This window comes from Lissotriton vulgaris, chromosome 8 (assembly GCF_964263255.1).
Source record: "Lissotriton vulgaris chromosome 8, aLisVul1.2, whole genome shotgun sequence".
Taxonomy (NCBI): Eukaryota; Metazoa; Chordata; class Amphibia; order Caudata; family Salamandridae; genus Lissotriton; species Lissotriton vulgaris.
In genome coordinates, this window is record NC_141696.1 from 425,304,904 (window position 1) to 425,324,829 (window position 19,926).

The 19,926-nt window shown below is 45.8% G+C and overlaps 1 protein-coding gene across 1 annotated transcript in view; it reads left to right on the forward strand.

Annotated features, from left to right (window-relative positions):
- NIPA2 (NIPA magnesium transporter 2) overlaps positions 1-19,263 on the forward strand; it is a 146,181-nt gene extending 126,918 nt beyond the window's left edge. The window contains exons 5-6 of the mRNA XM_086934190.1: positions 10,836-10,996; positions 17,357-19,263. Coding sequence (XP_086790316.1) covers positions 10,836-10,996; positions 17,357-17,994 — 799 coding nt within the window. The 3' untranslated portion in view covers positions 17,995-19,263. The remainder of the gene's footprint in view (positions 1-10,835; positions 10,997-17,356) is intronic.
- Positions 19,264-19,926: the final 663 nt, after the last annotated feature.

Below are 19,926 nucleotides of genomic sequence, written 5' to 3' on the forward strand. Positions count from 1 at the left end.
TAAACAGTCCGGCTAAATATGCCTTGTATAACACTGACATGAAAGATAGCGGCAAGTTGAACATTTTTTAATGAGCAAAAATGCAAAGGCTTTGATAATACTCAGGCAGATCTGAAAATGATTTTACATTTGTTGATAATAGGCAGTTATAAAATATCTTCTCGAATCACACCCACTCTACTCAACCTAGGCATACTACACCCCTCCCAATTCACAAAATGCACTATAGTTTATCAGCAACAGTATTCATGGATTCACCATCTAGAGTCAGTAATTTTTTCTTATACGAAATTTCATGAAGCACACCCCAGCTCCACTTTCTGCTGACTCCTCTTTTTTCTATTATATTTTCTCTTATACTTACTTAGTACCTTTTTGTCCTTCCTCTACACCCTCTCAGTCTACAGCTCAACCATGATGGAGACATTTTAGACTATGGTAACCCTTCTCTCAAGTTCACAAATAGCGATGCTCCTGCAAATATATTCGATGCTCCACTAATCTTCTCCACACAAGATTTCATTTTCCAATTCGTACTCTCCTTTATCCCTTTGGCCTGAAGAAAATACAAACTATTCTACACTAGGGCCAAACTTTCCAATAACTTCAATTTCATTTAACACAAGTTGTATACCTGTAGAAGCAATCCTGGTCTGCAAACCCCACCCCTGTGAAAAATTCCACTTTAAGAAATTTAGTAACTGAGGCCATAGTGACCCCACTCGTGCTCTTCACCACTACCCGCAAAGAGCTATAAACCACTAACACCATTACAAATCGTTCATTAGGTGGAAATCTCACTAAAGGCTCCATAATATCAAGTCCGTTTACTCTGGATCTCAGGAATAACCAGAGGCATTAAAAATAAAAGCACCGACAATTGGCAGCCCTGCCGTGTACCGCGGCTCAGCCTCCATGGCTCCAAGCGGCACCTCCCACGTGCACCCTTGCAGTCAGTTCCATGTAAAGCAAGCTGATCCAGCCACATAACCGTGGACCAAAGCCCATAAGCCTCAGCACCTCAAGCAGATAGCCCCAGTCCTACGTACATTGGTTATATTTTTAAATCTTGCTTCCATGGGCACTATTAAACATCCTCGATTTTTAACAGTAGGCAGGCTTCGTCAAGTGCTAACTCTTTTCATGGAAACGCGGTGGTTCAAACAACTTCCCTCTTTGCAGCTGTTTCTCCTGAATTTTCAGTTCACCTCATATAAACCAACATCATTCGCCACGCTGCTACTATTTTTTGTGGCCTCCTTCAATATCACACCTTCCAATTGAGCACTGTCCCATTCTTCTTTCCTAGTGTTGCTTCTCTTACCCATATAATAACGTGCACTTTCTCCTTGTCTAAAATCTAATGATATTTGGCATGAACAGTCAGTTACATTGTTCCTTAGTCCTGGCAAGTATCCCACTTGGAAATCATACTCGTGGTCCCACTTGTAAGGCAGGATGCCAATCTTTTAACCAATTGCATGAACAAATTTGCTCTAAGGCTGTACGGTCTATTCGAAAACTCATGACAAACAGTCATGGTTATACCCCAATGGAATACAGAAATCACTCTTGTTCATATTTAAAGTAAATCCTCAGGGGCGTGGCCAAGATGGCAGCACAGTAGGACGTGTGATTCCATCCCTCCGGCTTCTTCGCTTCATAGCCTTGCTTTTGCCCTGTCCCCTGCCCCCAAATATGCACATGGGTACCAGAATTTAAACGCGATTCCTCCGGTGCCGGTGCAAAGGTTGCTGGCGGACACCTAGGCGCTCTCTGCTCCAGTGCCTAGTCTGGTCACAAAGAAGCTGGAGCTGTAACAGCAGCTGGCACGCTTTCAGTCGGCCCTGGATTCCGCATGCAACGGCGCTGCGCGAAAGAGCCCCTGGGCTGGTGCATTGATCGACAGCAGCCTATGAGGTAGTCGCGGCCCGCAAACTGAAGAGCCTCCGGAAAAGCGCGAGGAAGCAATTGCTGCTCCGCTGGAGGCCTGCAGATTGCCTGCCATGTTGTCTTCTCTTCTGCCCTGGCCGGACCCGCGCTCTGGAAGCCTTTAGGCCTGGGGCCTGCAAGCACCACTCCACTAGGCCCAAGAAAGCAACTGGACCTGGCCTGTCTGTGTTGGCGCCTAGCAGAGTGGCTGACCTCCCCGGTCAGTACCGCATCGGACATCTGGTTCACCGGAGAGTTGGGGCCTGCCCACCCTTAGCGGTCCTGCATGAGGTGGGGTTCCGGCATTGCAACAGCTGCTTCACTGGCCTGGCATTGACTTTGGGTGGAGGCTGGCAGGGGGCAAAAGACTGAGGGCCCACTATCTTTGCAGGTGGGAGAGCTGATGCTGGGGTTGGGGGCCACGAGCCGCTAGAGTTCCCTTAGGAAGACCCCGTGTCCCGCAACGCTGCTTACCCTGTGTTATCACCGGGCCTCTCACCCGACTGCCAGCCCGAGAAGACCTAGGCTTCTCCACGCACCATCCTGCCGTGCGGGCGCCGAGATCTCTGAAGAGGTGAGGGCCGTCTGGACAGCGCGAGGCCCATCAAGGAGGACTTGCAGGCCTGGGCACATTTCTGCCAAGCACCAAAGACGTTCATTCCCCGGGCACCAACCCCGTCGCTTGCACCACGGACCACGGGCAGTGCAGTGGAGCTGTTGAATACTTGGGCCCGGTGGGGCTATTGGGCTACTTCATCACGGACCTCCTATAGCTACCTCTGGGCGCAACACAGCACCATGGCAATGACCCAAGCAAAGAGGGATAAGTCCCTCAAAGACTTGCTGCTTAAACAGTCAAGCGGCCCTGACACAGCAAATGAAGCGCCCCGGGACCGGGGACAATCTGAGCAACCAGAAGGGGCCGACAGCCCGGCTACGAAGGCCTTCATGATGGAGCTATACTCCTCCATCAAAGAGGACATCCTAGACCTGAAGGGCCAATTCTCTGCTGATCTCAAAGATGTCCGGCGGGACATAGACGAGGTAGGCGAAAGGGTGGCTGTTCTCGAGGAGCACAAATTGAGCCGGGAAGACGACCTTCACCAGCTGCAGCAGGAAGTACTCCAGCTGCGGGATCAAAACTTGGACCTGCAGGCCCATGCTGAGGATCTCGAGAACCCCTCACGGAGGAAAAACATCTGCACCCGTGCGGTGCCCTGGCGAGCAGAGGGGGACTACCTTGGATCCTACGTCCTAGCCCTCTTTCAGCAGGTGTTGAGAGAAGACAGTCCTCGGGAGGTGCAGATGGACCAGGTGCATCGTGTGGGCCTGCCCAGGGAAGAGAAGGCACTCCACCCGACATACTCGTCTGCGTGCATGACTTCCAGCTCCAGGAGCAAATCTTAGGCAGAGCCCGTGCGGCCCAGCCGATTCAGTTTCAAGGGCACTCACCGGCCCTCTTCCAGGATCTTGCAGCGTCCACGTTAACCAAAAGGAGAGAATTTAGAGTGGTCCCATCTTCGCGGCAATGGGATTCCATATTCATGGGGCCATCTCTTTCCCATCATTTTTTAGCACCAAGGGAAATTGCTACAGATTCGCTTGCTCGCTGAGGCTCTTGACCTGCTTGGGTTGGACAACACCATGACTACAGATCGGAGGGAAGGCCCTAGAGACCGGGCCACAAGGAGACTCCCAAGATGGCAAACTGTTGGTAAACCATCAGCCTTCACGAAACCAGACCCAAAGGCGATGGCAAAGGAACAGGAGGCTGTGCTCTCCTCTCTCTCTCAGCCTCAAGATTGTCTGAGTTCCCCTTGAACACCTCAGTCAATTTCACTGGGATGGGTGGCAAGGAGTGAAGCTGGGGGATGCCTGGGACTGTCACTTCTCCCAGATCAATTGAATGCCACTCCACAGTTCTTGGTCTACAAGGTACTTAGTTTTGCGGCTTACTGCCAAAGTCATGACCCCTTATGGTCTTTCTTTACTGACGTTCTTCTGTCTAATGAATGATGGCTGCAACAGCATGATTACTAAGGTAAAAAAAATGAAAATTTAAATTAAAATCTCGAACCAGACATGTGAGATCAGAATAGTAAATAAGTTACTTAAGTGAAGATAACTAGGCGTTTGGTATTTTGCAGAACGGCAATTCACCTTGAAACAACAAGCTACTCAATGGTTGGGGTGTACATTTACATTTCTGCAGTACTGCATCTTTCATAGATTTGTATGCTTGAACCATCCCCGTCCGCCTGGCAATGATTCAGACATGAATCTTTTGGATGCCAACGCTGGAGAATGAGAATTTGCCTAGCCTTCGTGCTGGTAAGTTCCAATTCTATTAAGGACTCGGAGGCGAGGATTATGCCTTCTTTCTATCGCTTTATTTTCCACAGCAGCAAGAAAAATATAAACAAACTACTTTTCCCATGAACATTTGGGAAAAAAACAAAGTCAAACATGAGTCCTTTCACAGTGTCCATGCACCGGCAGCTCCCATCATGCCTTGCTGCCGCTTCCTTCGCGCGAAGCCCATGTACCGGTCCATTCACGCATCCTGTTTGGAACCTTCAGTCCCTGCAAAAAGAACACACCGTCAGATCTTGACCGTCCCAACAGAACGTCATCATCCAAATGAAAAAACAACACAATTCAGAGCAACAGCAGATTAAGCAATCTAAGCATCATGAATGATTTACTTACGTTGCCTACTGGGAGGGTCCACTTCAAAGACGTCCCTGGGGGGGATAATCCTCGCCTCAGAGTCCTTAATAGAATTGGAACTTACCAGCACGAAGGCTAGGCAAATTCTCATTCTATGGCAGGACCGGAGGCTTCGGATTATGCCAGTTCAAAGCTTATCGACAACCAGCTGAGCTACTTCTGTAACTGGCTTGAAATAGAACCTCTTGAATGTTGAGTCCGAGGACCAATCGGCCGCTCTCATCAAATCCTATAGGCGAGCCCCGAGGGCAAAAGCTTTTGAGGCCATAGCTCCTCTCGCTGAGTGAGCGCCAAATTATTTGGTATCAATCCCCGCCTCCTGCATTACCCAACGCACCTATCGGGCGATCGTTGGCGACGTAACAGCCTTGTACGGTTTCCGTAGGGCAATGAGAACTTGTCTTTCCCCCGGAGGGCGAGTATCATCAGTCATATCCTCATAAGCACGGAGGCACTGCACAACACACCGTTTAGGGGAGTCCTGAAATGTGGGGTATGAAATAACCCTGGTAAGGGTCTTAGTCCGTCTACTGACCGTGAAAGAAACTCCTTCCGGAGAAAAAGCTCTGGCCGTGATATCGAGAGCACGCACATCCGAGACCCGTCAGCAAAATACCAGGCACAACAACATCACTAACTTAGCAGTCAACTCCTTACAAGACAGGAACCTGTTCGGCTGCCAAGAAAGGAACAAATTCAATACCCTATTCACCTCCCACAGGACGGAGTACCGAGGCTCGGGCGGCAATGAGAGGCGAATTCCTCTCGGGAGTCTACAAATCAAAGGGTGTTCCCCAATCGGGGAACCCTGCACCAAGTCGTGCCCTGCTGAAATCGCAGATCGGAAGGTATTGATCGACCGGTAGGCCAGTCCCTCCTGGGCCAGTTCGGCCAAGAAATTAGGGACGTGGACTACAGCTGCCCCCACGGGATCAACATTCCGTCACACACACAGACTCCATCTATGCCATGCAGATCTGTATCGCTTGGTCGTGCTATCAGCCCAGGCTTTGGAAAGCAAGTCCTCTGCCTTTCCCGAAGGGCCCGGGAGTGTCTAACGACGCCGGAGAGCCTCCAAGCCATCAGCCGCAGAGAGCCCTCTTGGACCAACCGGTGGGGAGCGCCGTCTGGATTGAGGAGAACGTGAGGAAAGTGGGGGAGTAGGATTGGAGAATCCCAGGATAGTTCCAGAAGAACTGGAAACCAAACTTCTGACCTCCACCATGGAGTGATCATCACCACCTGCGCCGACTGGCGACGTAGCAATGCCGACACTAGCGTTATCATCGAGAATGGGGGAAACGCATACACCTGCTCGTCGACCAGTCCTGGAGGAACTCATCTGTCGCCTCCGCCGCTGGATCGGGCGCCAGCTGAAATACCTCGGGAGTTGATGGTCCAGGCGGGACGCAAAAAGGTCCACTGAGAAGGGACCCCACTGGTCCGACAGCCTGGCGAACAGAAGAGGATCCAGCTTCCACACGCTGGCATCTAGGATGTTCCGGGAGTGCCAATCGGCTACCTCGTTCTATCGCCCCGGCAAATACTCTGCCGTGACCGACACTTGATGGTCCAGGCAGAAGTGCCAAAGTCTCTTGCGAGGTCCGCCAGCATTTTGGATCTGGTGCCCCCCAGATGGTTGATATAACGGACCGCAGACACGTTTATAACGGACCGCAGACACGTTGTCCATCCTGAGAAGGACGCAGGACTGCACCCTGCCCTTGGTCCAACACTGAACCGCAAAGGAGCCCGCCAGTAACTCCAAACAGTCGATCTGTAAAGATTGCTCAAAAGTGGACCAGGCGCCACCTGTGGAGAAATCTCCGCACCTGGCTCCCCAGCCTGAACGACTGGCGTCCGACTCTATCACGATGTCCGGAGCGGAGCCAAAAATCGCACAGCCATTCCAAGCCTCCATGTGGGTGAGTCACCATCTCATTTCGTCCCTCACGTCGTCCGACAACGGGTTTAGCTGAGAGAGTACGTTAGCCCTTTCCGGAGATGATACGCCTTCAAGCGTTGCATGGCCCGATAGTGGAGGGGCCCGGGAAAGATGGCCTGAATCGAAGACGACAACAGGCCCACCAACCGCGCCAGGTGACGTAAAGATATCAATGGCTTCGCCAGAGTCTGGTGCAATTTGTGCCTGATCTTCGCCATCTTCCTGGCGGGTAGACTCAAGGTTGAAGACACCGAATCTATGTTGAAACCGAGAAAGGTTGCACACTGGACGGGAACCAGAAGGGACTTCTTCTCGTTGATTAAAAAAAACTCAAACCTTGAAGGTCGACCGCGGACTGCAATTGAGACCGCAGGCGTCTCGGGCACTGGTCCATGAACAGCATGTCGTCCAAATACACGATCATCCTGACACCTCGAGCCTGTAAGTCCTCCACCGCCGGACGCAACACCTTTGTGAAGCACCACGGCGTTGAGGATAGCCCGAAAGGTAGCATGGTGAACTCGTAAACCTGACCGTCCCACCTGAACTGGAGGAAACGACGGTGTGGAGGGAAAATCGGGACCGCTAAGTAAGCGTCTTTTAAATCGAGCCTGACCATCCAATCGGACGGGTGCAACACATCCCGCAAGAGGTGAATCCCCTCCATCTTGAAATGGCGGTACACCAGCCATTCGTTGAAATCCTTTAAATTGATCACCGGGCGACGACCCCAGTCGACCTTGTCGACCAAGAAGAGGTTGCTTAGAAAACCGGTGTGGTTATCGCAAGTGCAACAAATCGCCCCTTTTTGGAGGAGGGCAGCGACCTCTTCGCTCACCAAAGCAGCATCACGCTGCGAAAAAGTAATGGGGCGAGGACGCTGAAGCTGACACGGACGGCCATGGAACTCCAACTGGAAGCCCTGAACCGTCTGCAGCACCCAGGCATCGCTGGTAAGGGAAGAACTGCGCTAGGCGACCCCTACCCGCAAGATTGCAGAGGGTAGCACACTCACCTCGTCCACCGCCCTGTTGTTGGCCTCTCTGACCACCACGTCCTCGGAACTTCTGCCCTCTGGTGGGGTAGAAGTTGTTGAAACGGGCATTGTCTTGAAACTGCCCGCGTCCGGAGCCTTGTCCTCTGTCTGAGCTGGTCCCCGACCAAACAAGTGGCCCCTGCCTCGTCCGGCCCTGTCAAAAACACGAGGGGCGAAGACCTTCTTTATGTTGGACTGAGCCCGGTCCAAGGAGGTAAAAGTTGCCACAAATTTACCGAGCTCCTTGATAAATGGGTCTCCAAACAGCCCACCCTGGGCCACAGCGCCTGCCTCAGACGAGGCGAGGTCTCCTAACTTGGGGTCCACTTTAATTAAGAGAGGCCTCCTCCTCTCTGTAGAGAGGGCACAGTTAGCATTGCCCAGAAAAATGATGGCGCGTTGCGCCTAGTTTGTCAGAACCTCCAGGGGAATCATGTCCCCCGACACCTTGGCTTCCTCCGCCATGTCCAGAATTGTAGTCATGGGGCCTACAGCATCGAGTAGCTTGTCCTGGCACGTACGCCTGGACCTGTCTATCCCCTTCCGGGGATCCTTGACAAATTTGGCCAGGAAGGTAGCCATCTTTGGATCAATATCCGGAGTCATAGCTACCTTGCCCTCTAAGGAAGGCCGAGGGCACTCCGCCCGAAGGCGGCTACGGGCATCTTTATCCACCGGCCTCCTGGGGCGATTCATACTGGGCCACTTTATCGCATGGGACCCATTCTGACGACCTGGGGTGGACGATATCGTCCGGGTCCAACATGTCCGAAGGACCCGCGGAGGAGGAAGGTTGAGACGGGAGCCAAGACCTGGAGGAACATGCCCCCTCCTCAGAGTCCGGAGAATCATCGTCCTGCTGTGGCTCCGGAGACATAGTACGAGGAGTAGGTGGCGGCACCTCCCCGGGGAGGACCGGAGGGGGTTGGGACCCCTCCATAGCCAGAAAAGCTCTCTTCACCTTCGCAAAAGCCGTAGGGTCAACCCCCTCCGTACAAGGTCTCTTAGAGGGAGGGGGAGGCGGTGACTGGTCAGGGCTTGAGGCCAGGGGAGGCGCCCGAATAAGGGCCGCGAGCTTAGCGTACGCCTCATCCAACCGCGCCGAAAGGCGTTGCTCAAGGGGGTACCATTGCTTGGACAACCGCCCTATAGATTGAGTCGTCAACCGCCTGGTAAAAGTCATCATCCAAAGGGACGTAATTCAGAGGGTCCTCCTCTGTATACTGGCCTGGCTCCCTCTGCATAGTGAGTTAAGTTAAGCTCCAAAGGGCAGAGAGATATGGCACAGGGAATGAATTTGACCCTAAGGGGCACTATATGGTCTGGGGAGGTCCCAGGGGTATGGGTGGCCCAAGACACACAATTATGGGGGCAAGCCACCCGGTGAAGCGTCCCCGCGCCAAACACTTTCGCAATTACGACCCTGCAGGGTGTCAACTCACAATACAACCCACACAGGGCGTCTATTTAAACTGAGGGAAAACCTAAATTGCAACCCCTGAGGGTGGCAGAACCGGATGGCAGGGCACAGGTTACACGCTGTTGAAAACGCGCTAAAAAACGCTCCAAAAAAATGTCTGAGAGCGCGCCTGCAATCAGCCGAGACAATGCCCTTTAGCGGCGAGATAACCGCACCGCGCACTACTGGGCACCAGAATCGTGTGAGGAGCGCAAAAGCGTCCCGCGATCGTAAGGGAATCTGTGACCGGGAAAAAACAACCAGCGCCTGACCCAGGGACAAAACGCTCAATCCACAGATGCCACAAACTCAGGAGAGAAGAAAAAAACGACTTAACTTGCTGCTGAGCAGCGAAGGAAGAGGAAGCGGCAGCAGGGCATGATGGGAGCTGCCGGTGCATGGACACTGTGAAAGGACTCATGTTTGACTTTGTTTTTTTCCCAAATGTTCATGGGAAAAGTAGTTTGTTTGTTTTTCTTGCTGCTGTGGAAAATAAAGCGATAGAAAGAAGGCATAATCTGAAGCCTCCGGTCCTGCCATAGAACTGGAGTTACAGGTACCGGTAAGTAAATAATTTCTTTAACCATGCACAGAAGCTTAATATGACATCACTGTAGTTAATACCATTGTTGCAGTCTTGCTTACTAGTGTAAGAGTCTTGATTGGTCTGTGAAAACTGGGTATTATTCAATACAGAGCTATTTGAAAATCGTAAAAAATCACATGGCGGTGCAAATTGACAGCTGAGCTCTCTTCTTGCAACATGCCCTCTATTCCGTAACATTTGTATTTCCGAGGGTCAGCAGTTTAACAATTTTAACTCGTACCGTACTCGCCATAGCAAAAGCAGCCAGGTCTGAAGGCACTTTAGTTAAATAGTAAATTTAAAAATGGCATTAACAGTTCATTTTACATACTATGCCATTCTGGAGCATAATTAATAGTACTACTACCCCTAGGTTCCCAGGCATAATTATTTTGGCTCCCAGACATAATTATCTTGGCTTATGTCAACCACTAGTTTTCAAGGGGAGACTTGGACATGACATTTTCTCAGAAAATATTTTAAACTTTTCCGCGTGAAGTGTTTTGTGTTTTATATGGAAAATCATAATACGATTTTATAATTAAAGAGGAACATCCCTGTCTGTCTCTTACTAAAATACGATGTGCAATCTTGCAAGTTTTTGGAGACAGAAATTCTTACCTTTTGGATTGCTTTCCTCCTGCTGAAACAAAGCACAACCTATATTTTACCAATTCATAATCATTACTTATCAGGATTTGTACCCAATTTAAAATGTCCTAAAGCACAAACCACACCCTTTAATTTGTTTGAAGTGAATGAATGCAGGAGTCCACACAAACCTATTCTATTCCCATTGCCTGAGAATATATATTTTTTAATTTTCGAAATAATCAGTTTGAAAAACAATATTATTGCACTAGCTCCTCAAACATTTGAAATCGGTATGAGCGATGATTATTGCTGTGGTTTGTTTTCAGTGTGCAATAAAAAATGTGGGAGATCTACAGTGTGTCATCAATCTTTCATTCTGAAAGCAGCCTAGTTTCTATGATGTAGAACAATTTCTCTGAATGCTTCTCTGCTGTCGGTAGAGCACTTGATGTAATTCTTGACTGACTTGACCACTGAGCCATTGACCTGTGTACTAGGTTTGGCTTGCAATATTGAGGGTTGGCCATCTAAAGAACAACTTTTCTTCTTGCAGTGCAATTCTGTCATCCTACTTCTTGAGTGAAAAGCTAAACCTTCATGGCAAGATTGGATGCTTGCTAAGTATATTGGGATCAACTGTGATGGTAATCCATGCTCCACAAGAAGAAGAACTGGAAACTTTGAATGAGATGGCCCGCAAACTTGTTGACCCAGGTAAGACGAGAAGCGAATGTGTTAATCTTACAGACAATAGAGAGGCGTGACATTAGGTCATAGCGTGATACAGATGTTTGAATAAAAAAAAAAATTCTTCCTGCCGATAGGATCCAACCTAACTACTAGAGGATGGTTGTTTGGCAGTTATTTTACTACCATCTTTTGGTATTATGTTTTAATTGCTGTAACTATATACAGTGCAGTGAAAGGTGTTTTAATGTCGGTGTATTTTTCCCGTAATCAATTTGAAATGCTCGACTTCTGGATGTATTTTCAATATCCTACCCAAAAATTCTGAAGTCTGACCCAAAATATACCAGAATTTTCAGAAGGTAGAATTGAAATTTGGAAAAAAATGTGCTATTGCTGTCCGGCAATCAACAGGGGTGGAAGTTGCAGTTGACCACCTGCCAGTAGAATTTTCTGCTCTTTTTCTGCACTGCTTTAGGTGCAATAAACCACTACCCTGTGTTCGATCAGATGCAGTAATAAGTCAGTGTGAAATTCTAGACTTCTTCCCCTGCATGTCGGTGATATCAGCTGATTGAGTGGATAACTAACACATTGGGCAGAATGTAACAAACAGTTTTCAAAACTTACTGTAGACGTTTTAAAAGATTTAGGTGAATAAGAGAGAGAGGAAAAACGTTAAAAAGAGCTAGTTCATTTCCCCTGTATGCATCAATGTAGTCAAGAGGAACTGACTCGTTGTTTGAAGCCTCAGGGTTATGTTTGTGGGAAACCAGTAGGTTTCTTAAGAAAACCCTCACCCACCAACCTAGTTGGTGGCATGCTTTATCATCAGGTCCCACCCAAGGTGCTGAGTGCTGTGGGTGTGCTGTGACGCCTGAACTACAGCGGCGCGTTTTATTTGTGTGCAGTGTGGTGCAGTGAATGTGAAACCAAACTGAATTATTGACGGTTCCAGATGTTAAGTGGAATTTGATGTCTAAGTGAGCAACTGGTAGTGCTTCTGTTATTCATTTTACCTTCACATCGGAAGATAAAGTTCAAAGCAGTGGTACGTGGGAGAGCAGTATAATTCATGGGAGACTTCAATTCCTGTATGAAACGCCATCTTTAATTTCTTCATTTCAGGCTATTTCTAGCATCTAAAAGTCTTTAATAAATCAAGTAGCTGCTCAACTGAAATAAGTTATTACAGTTGGGTTCTTGGTCATATTGCAAGCGCAGAGCCTACAATCATGGTGAAAGGCAAGTCATGGGGCATAATTACAGTTGCCGTTTAAACAGTGAACCCAAAAGCTGGCTTTTCCTTCTTCTGCTCTGTTTTTCTAGATAAACAGTGATCATCAGAAATGAGATATTCATGGCAACGTGTTTATTTTTTGCGCCCTTTAGGTAATTATAATACATGGGATTCCGCAATCTCTATTTAAGAACCAGTCTTAATTTCTTTGAGATGACATGACACACACTCAATTATCTATTATAAACAAATGACAGAGCCGGTCAACTATAATAATTTAATTACAGTTGATTTATGACATCACAATGACTTGTGCCAGAGCCAACAGCCTAGGGAAAGGCATATCACAAAATCTAGACGTGGCTTTTATTTGCTCTGGTCGGTTTTACTAGCATTTCTTTTAAAGGCTGACTGAGACTAATATCTTTGTTCATCCAATATCTAACTGCTTTTGGTGTTTTTAATTTTGTACCACAGATTTTACTTTTATTCTTCATAACTGCTAACATCCTATCTCTTTCATCTGAAAGAGCAACATACAAAGGGTTTTAGCAGTTTGTGGGAAGAGTAATGGTGGGAACATTAATTTTGAGGAACAAAGTAGCTGCTTCCATACACAATAAGGATTACAAGTCACCTTGAAGTCCCATTATCTTATAAATGAACTCTGCCTTTGGTCTCTTTCCTCTATATGGTTACGGAACGCTTCAGTGCTTGCAATATATGGGATAAAGTGCACCCCGCCTTACATTACAAGAATATTGCAAGTCATAGAAGAGCTTAGTTATGGAACTCCGAGGTGATTTGCAATATCCTTGTCGTGGGTCTCTGGTGTTAAGTCGATCACTGTAATGTGGTTTAGTAAAGTCCATAATGGGGAAAAATAAAACTGCTTGTTCGCCATTATTTCAGCTGAAATTTGAAATATAATCTCTCAAGCAGCAGGCGGGTGAGAAAATAGTAGCCCTTCCCCGTGGCAGTATATTATATCATACAACACCTGCAAAAAGTGAACGGAATGCATTGCAACACAAGTTGAAAAGATAGCTTGGTTTGGGTGTCTACTGCAGTGTTTGGTACATGTAATCCAAATTATATTTAGTTTTCCTTCTAAATTTCATAAAATGAGGGTTAATGTGCTCTGTTACAACATCTATTAAATTATCAAGAACCTTTTTTTCATCAGACTTTCTCACAGAGCAAGTGAGAGAGAGGCAGAAAGATGGAAGAAGAAAATGAGAGGTAAACATCCAACTAAAAAGAGCACACTTTTTTTCAAATAGTAAGAACCAACTAATTGGTAAAATATAAAATACAAACTATTACTGCATATACACCAGGTGTAATTCAGCAAATCAAACTACTGCCAACCAGTCATTTAAACGGATTAGAAATAGCAATAGAGACTTTAATCTGTTCTTTTTTACTGTTATGGTTGCTCCCAACACTTGAGTTGTGTATGGTATAATTTAAAACATATGGACACACAGAGGCCAGGATTTTAAGGACACTAAGGGGCAGTACATATGACTGGAAATGGCGTATACTTACAGTGTGTCACGAACTCGTCCGCCCATTATTTCGTCAGCGCAGACGCGGCGAGCGGGCCGTGACGGAACTGTTCCGTCACAAGCACAGCTCACCCGTGGCTTGTGACGGAACAGTTCCGTCACAAGCATGCAACGGGTTAAACTACCCACATCCACCACCACTCCAACTCTAGGAGCACTTGCCTGCTCAACTGCAGCAAGACTGACTATTACAGACTGTTGAAAGAGTACAAAGGTAATCTTGGAATCTAGAGGACGATCTTTGAAAACAATGTTAGCATAGAAGGATGTAAAATTAAATAAATGAACAGCCAACTTTTGGTACCAGATATAGGACTTTCAAACAGCATTGTAAGGCTCCGAACTTTGATCTACTCTATCTACACCTCCAATGTGTTTGTTGTAGTCTAGAATGCACACTGGTTTGCACCCTTCTGCAACCAGACTCCAACCAGTCACAGGTGCAATACTTTCATCATGATTTAGTTGTCAGCATGTGGACATCTCGTCTGTCTGAAAATTTCACAGCAAGGAGTTCATTACTATGCTAAGCACTATTCTGTCTTATTTCAAGTGTTTTTTACACACAACCTCTTTAGGGTAACCTTTATAGTTTGAGCGGATTGTGCCACAGTGCCCACTCTGAGCAATTATTTCAATAATTGCACAGCTGTGTAGACCTTGACCACGTATAAATGGTGACCCTTGTTAAAAAGTGATCTGGCAAGTTCCCACACAATTTCTCACTGTCTCCAGAAGTGGAAGGACAATTATGGCCGGGGGAGGGGGTGTGAACTGAAGAATCCCTAATAGTGTACACCCTGTAAGTATACGCCATATCCAGTGGCCCTTTCACCCAGCATATAAAGCCTAATATCGTAACATGATCTCTTGCTGGGAATGTATTGTCTGAAAACCAAATGCCCCTTGAACAAGACCAGAGACTCCTAGACAAATATATCTTTCCCAGGAGCCTGGATCTCCGAGAAACGATCTACTAAATTGGTCATAGACAGGCTGAATCTTGAAGAGCTGGTCACAATTAGGGTAATCTTGCCTATTGTTTCTATGCACTCACGCCGGCACCGCAAAGTGTATGTTTTTCTATTCTGATATACATTAAATAGGAATTGAGTAAAATATGTAGATTGGCATTTCATTACATGGCATCTCGCAGGTGAGTGGCAGACAAGGTTTCTCGTGTTGGCTATACAGGGGGAAATAGGCCACGAATAGTCCCCAGACCATCCGGACACTGTCGGGAACCGAACACAAGCAGTAGTGACATTGAGCGCCATGACCCTTAAACTGTGTTTAAAGTTGGAGCAAAAAGTATTGAATGGCAGCAAGCTGCTAAGAATCTGTGTTTGGAAGGGTTAACCTAAGCTGTCCTAACCACCCAAGGGAACTGAAGGGGAGCAAAGCAAAAAACGTGCAAGCAACATAACTACACAACTGGCGCAAAAACACACCAACTGCTGTTGTCGGGCAAAGTGAGATTCAGTGACAGGTGCTTAAATCTTCTCCGCCATTTCTGACGCGGAATATTCTGGCTCTTCTGGAATGTTCTTGCTCTTTCTACTTTGCTGTTTGATATATGTGATTTTGTCACGTCCCCATCCTTTGTCTCCCCAGGTGCCATTCAGCTGTCTCCCAAAGTCCACATGGCTCTACATGGCTGGCACATTGCAAGCTAGTAATGTGCAGCCTGAGATGCAGTTGTGTTCTGCAGCACCTTCACTAATCCACAGCGACTACAAAGTCCAGAATTCTAACATACGCTCCTCCCAGCGGGCTCCCCATGCACCTGTTTAAATCAGTGCCCACTTTATTAGGGAAATGGTTTTGGTAGGTCTTCAAGGGTGAATTCCTATTACGCTTTGTTAAGCCTGAAGACGGCGATGTTGTTGCATTGAATCTCACAGATTAGGAAAGTAGTCAATGTTTTTCTGTTGGTTACCCCATCTGACTAACCCTGGTGAAGCTGATTTTCTCTGTGATAATCTTTAATAGTCTCTCTTACCATTGCCTGACCGGTTTAGTTGTCAGGTAAGCCTTTTTCATCTACACAATTCATAAACAATGCATGCATATACATACTGTTTGAGTGTCGTACACATCCTCCTTCTGCCCATGACCGCATACATCCCGAGGCAGTAGGTAGCCCACCGCAGCCATTCGCTGCGTTTTCCTATGAGAGATGGCATTTTGCCTGATCCATTATGCACATCTACCTGAAAATGAGTGTGCTTCAGTGCCAGGGTTAGTAGGCCAGTTCAATCGTTTTACGTGTTTTTTCTTTTTATAGTTCCCTTTCTTTCCTTCTCCCTTTTTTTCATGTTCCTTAGACATCCTGCAGCTTTTTAGGCAGTGCTCATTTTAACTGCAGTGTACTGCGCATAGCCATTGCTTCTAAATCAGGCAGCCATCTTGGAATGGTTTTGTCCATAGTGTATCATTACTTTACTCCCCCAAGGTGGCTGCCTTTTTTTAAAAGCATAAAGTTAGCCATCTGTGATTGGGTCAACATTGGTACTCTATGTACAGGGCCATTTCAAGGTGGCCTCCTGTTGCAGTGTTTTATGAGCGACTATCTGGGAAGGATATTTGCATAGTACATCTTTGTTTACTACTCCAAGGCGGCTAGCCCATTACTTATAAACTTGGTAGGCACGTTGGAGTTTGAAAACAATGATACATTATCTACAATACCATTGCAAAACATACATAATGTTATTATTTATTGAAAGCATATGACTACCATATTGAAGCCATCTCTTATTTTCTTTTTTGCACTTTTACTCTGTTAATTTATCTTTCATATGTTTATCTGCCTTTTGAGTCTGATTGTGTTTTATCGTGAGTGTGTAAGTGGATGAATGCAAGATTGTGTCTCTGGATGAATGAACAGATCGGAGTGTAACAATGAACAACTTAGTGTATGTATGATGACTTATCAAGTGCCTAAACTCACCAGTGACTGAAGTTGCACTTTCAGTTATAAGGCAAACGTTTTGGCATTGAAAATGCTTGTCTTTAGTAATATATTTATAAAGTTTTATATAGCGCGAACATGATCTGTGAGGGTAGCCGAGCGCTGGACAGGTGGGAGAATTAAGCAACAAGTACAAGACACGAACACAATAACAAATACAAAAGGAGTACAATCAGAGAAGAATAACAATTTGAGGAACATGACCTCTGTAGGATATCACCAGGATAGTAGTCATGATCAGCAAAATAAAATTGACACGGGTAAGATCAAGACCAACCATTTGTTCAACAGAAGTGATTTCACTTCTTTTTTTAAGGGGGCGGTAGATGAGATGAGATGGATTTCCATAGCCAAAGTATTCGAAATTTTCAGGGCGATACCTGAGAAGGCTCTGTTGCACGTTTTCGTTTTGTGGAAAATCTGTGGTTTCAGCAGCAGGGAGCTGGTACTTTGCGTTGATCTGCATCCGCTTGATAATTCTGGCTTTTGTGCCAAGTATGTAGGGGTATTGAAATGTAAAGCTTTGAGTCATGCATGCAACTTTTTGTTGTATTGTGAAATGTGCAGGACAACTAACATGACATTTTTGTTTTCTATTTCAGGTTTTGTGGTGTTTGCAACAGGTGTTGTCATTGTGTCACTGATGTTGATTTTTGTTGTTGGACCCCGCCATGGACAGACCAACATTCTGGTGTACATAACAATCTGCTCAGTCATTGGAGCGCTGTCAGTTTCCTGCGTTAAAGGCTTGGGGATTGCAATAAAGGAACTCATTGCAGGAAAGCCAGTTCTTAGCCATCCTTTGTCCTGGGTCCTCCTGCTTAGCCTTATCGTCTGCGTCAGTACACAGATTAACTATTTGAATCGAGCTCTGGACATTTTCAACACATCCCTAGTGACTCCAATCTACTACGTGTTCTTCACCACGTCTGTTTTAACGTGTTCGGCCATTCTCTTCAAAGAATGGCAACACATGTCGGTTGATGACCTCATTGGCACCTTCAGCGGCTTCCTCACAATCATCGTAGGGATCTTCTTATTGCATGCCTTCAAAGATGTTAATTTTACACTCTCAAACTTGCCCGTGTCCTTCCGGAAGGATGACCATGTAGCAAACGGCAGCGTGTCCTCCAATGTCTATGAACGCTTTAATCACGATGAAGAAAATCAAACACAAAGTGAACTGCCATCTGTGGAGCACTTCTCCCTAAGAAGAAACGGAAGCTTGACAACATTTTAAGAATATTTATCTCTTAAAGCATAGAAAAACTGTGGAATTATCAGCCTCCGAATCTTTCTGAATGAAGTAGTTGTATCTTTTTTTTGCAACTCGTAGAGGCAATTTAATTATAGTTTGAATATGGACCAAGCTTAGAAATTACGTTCAAGTTTAATTATTTTTCTTAAGGCATTAAAAAAAATGACCTATGGCTACTTGATTATTTTTTTTCCCGGTCGTCCGTTTTCATGTGGGGCTTGTAAATACACATTTTTTATTTGAATGTTTCAATTAAAGCAGTTCATGAACTGATGAGAACTGGTTTGTATTTAAGAAATAAATATTGCATTTCTGCAGTGATACAATAATAAATAAACTAGTGTGACTCCCTTAATATCATCACATTATTTCATTCTATACATTACCCCCAGCACAATTATATCCGTTTATATTTTCTTTAATTTTATGAGACTAGGGCTTACTCTGTGATGAGCCTCTGTTGTACAGTACGTGTTGTTTATTTGGCATTTTGAAAAGACAAAGGAAATAAAGAAATTAAAACAAACAACAACCAATAATGGCATCAAAAGTTTGCCCAACAAACCCCTTCCCCTGGAAATTGTCATACATTGCAAGATGGCGAACATTTGGGACTTGTTATTCCGGAGTGTTGGACATGGCATAGGTGTAAAATATTGCCAGGGGCCTTTGGTAGTTGAATGGGAGAGTTGGAGCAACGGGAGCTGGTACATGCAGTCGGGGATCATGAAAGGTGGACAAAGAACATATGTGTCGTAATGGGGGACATGGACTGCCGTGGTTAGGGGGGAGTGGGAACCTGTAAGGGAAACATTGATTCCATTTGGGAGCATGTCAATGGTGCTGGAACCATTTTCAGACTGCCGGTGCTGCCATCAATGGTACATCACGAACATCATAAGGGTTGTGAAAAATACAAGCCTCACCCAAAGAACAAGTGTAGCAAATGAACCATGACCATTCTGCAGGAGAGCGGTGAGGGTGTGGTATGTAGCCAATGGTGCATTTTGGAGTATACTGTTGAAAATAAATGACTAAATATAGTGTATAGCAGAATGCCATTTACAAGCAGCACATTTTTCATTATAAAGGCCACGAAATTCCCCGACTTGCAGTTTTACTTATCAAAACTATATCACGTTCAAACGATAATGTGTGGAAATCGAGGTTTGGCAAATATTTCATTTGTACATCACTAAGTAAAGTGTCTTGATTTGTTTTGATCCTATTAAAATCTTTGTTTCCATCAAACTTCAGAATTTCAAAAAAACGCTGCTTCATTTGTGCTTTGCAAACTGCTGGTATATGTTTTAAAATATATGTACAGTTCATTTACATTTAGTTGTGTGTTACAAAAAACATCCTACAGCCATTCCTTTCATGCTCCCTGTACCCAAGCAAGATTGTCAGACAGTCCGCTTTACAAAATCTTCTTACTTTGGAGTTAGAGAAAGAAAAGTAAACACCAATCTCATGCTAAAGGAATATGCCTGATATTTGACCTCGGTCTTTGAAGGCACAGCAAATGTCGGAAGATAAAAGCTTAATTTAAAGGCATCTTTATTGCTCATTTACTTTCTGAACTCCAGCATGGTATTCTTGGGGGAGCACTGCCCAGCATCCCTACTGCAAGCGGGTATGGAGCATGTAAGTACATGAACTGTTGTGTGTTGTTCTGATGATTGTGCTAGATCTTTGTTGGCTTTAAACAATACACAGAAACATTTCATGTGTGTTTTAACTATATGGAATTACGGCAGTAGTAAAGTTAAGAAAATCCAGCTACATATTTTTAATACAAATTTGGTGTTCGGGAATATGAAGGATTTACTGAGTGGGGATTACATCTTTGAGTGCTGAATATGGGTGCACTAGCCAGTAGGGGCCACACCAGCCTACCCCTTACATCTTTGT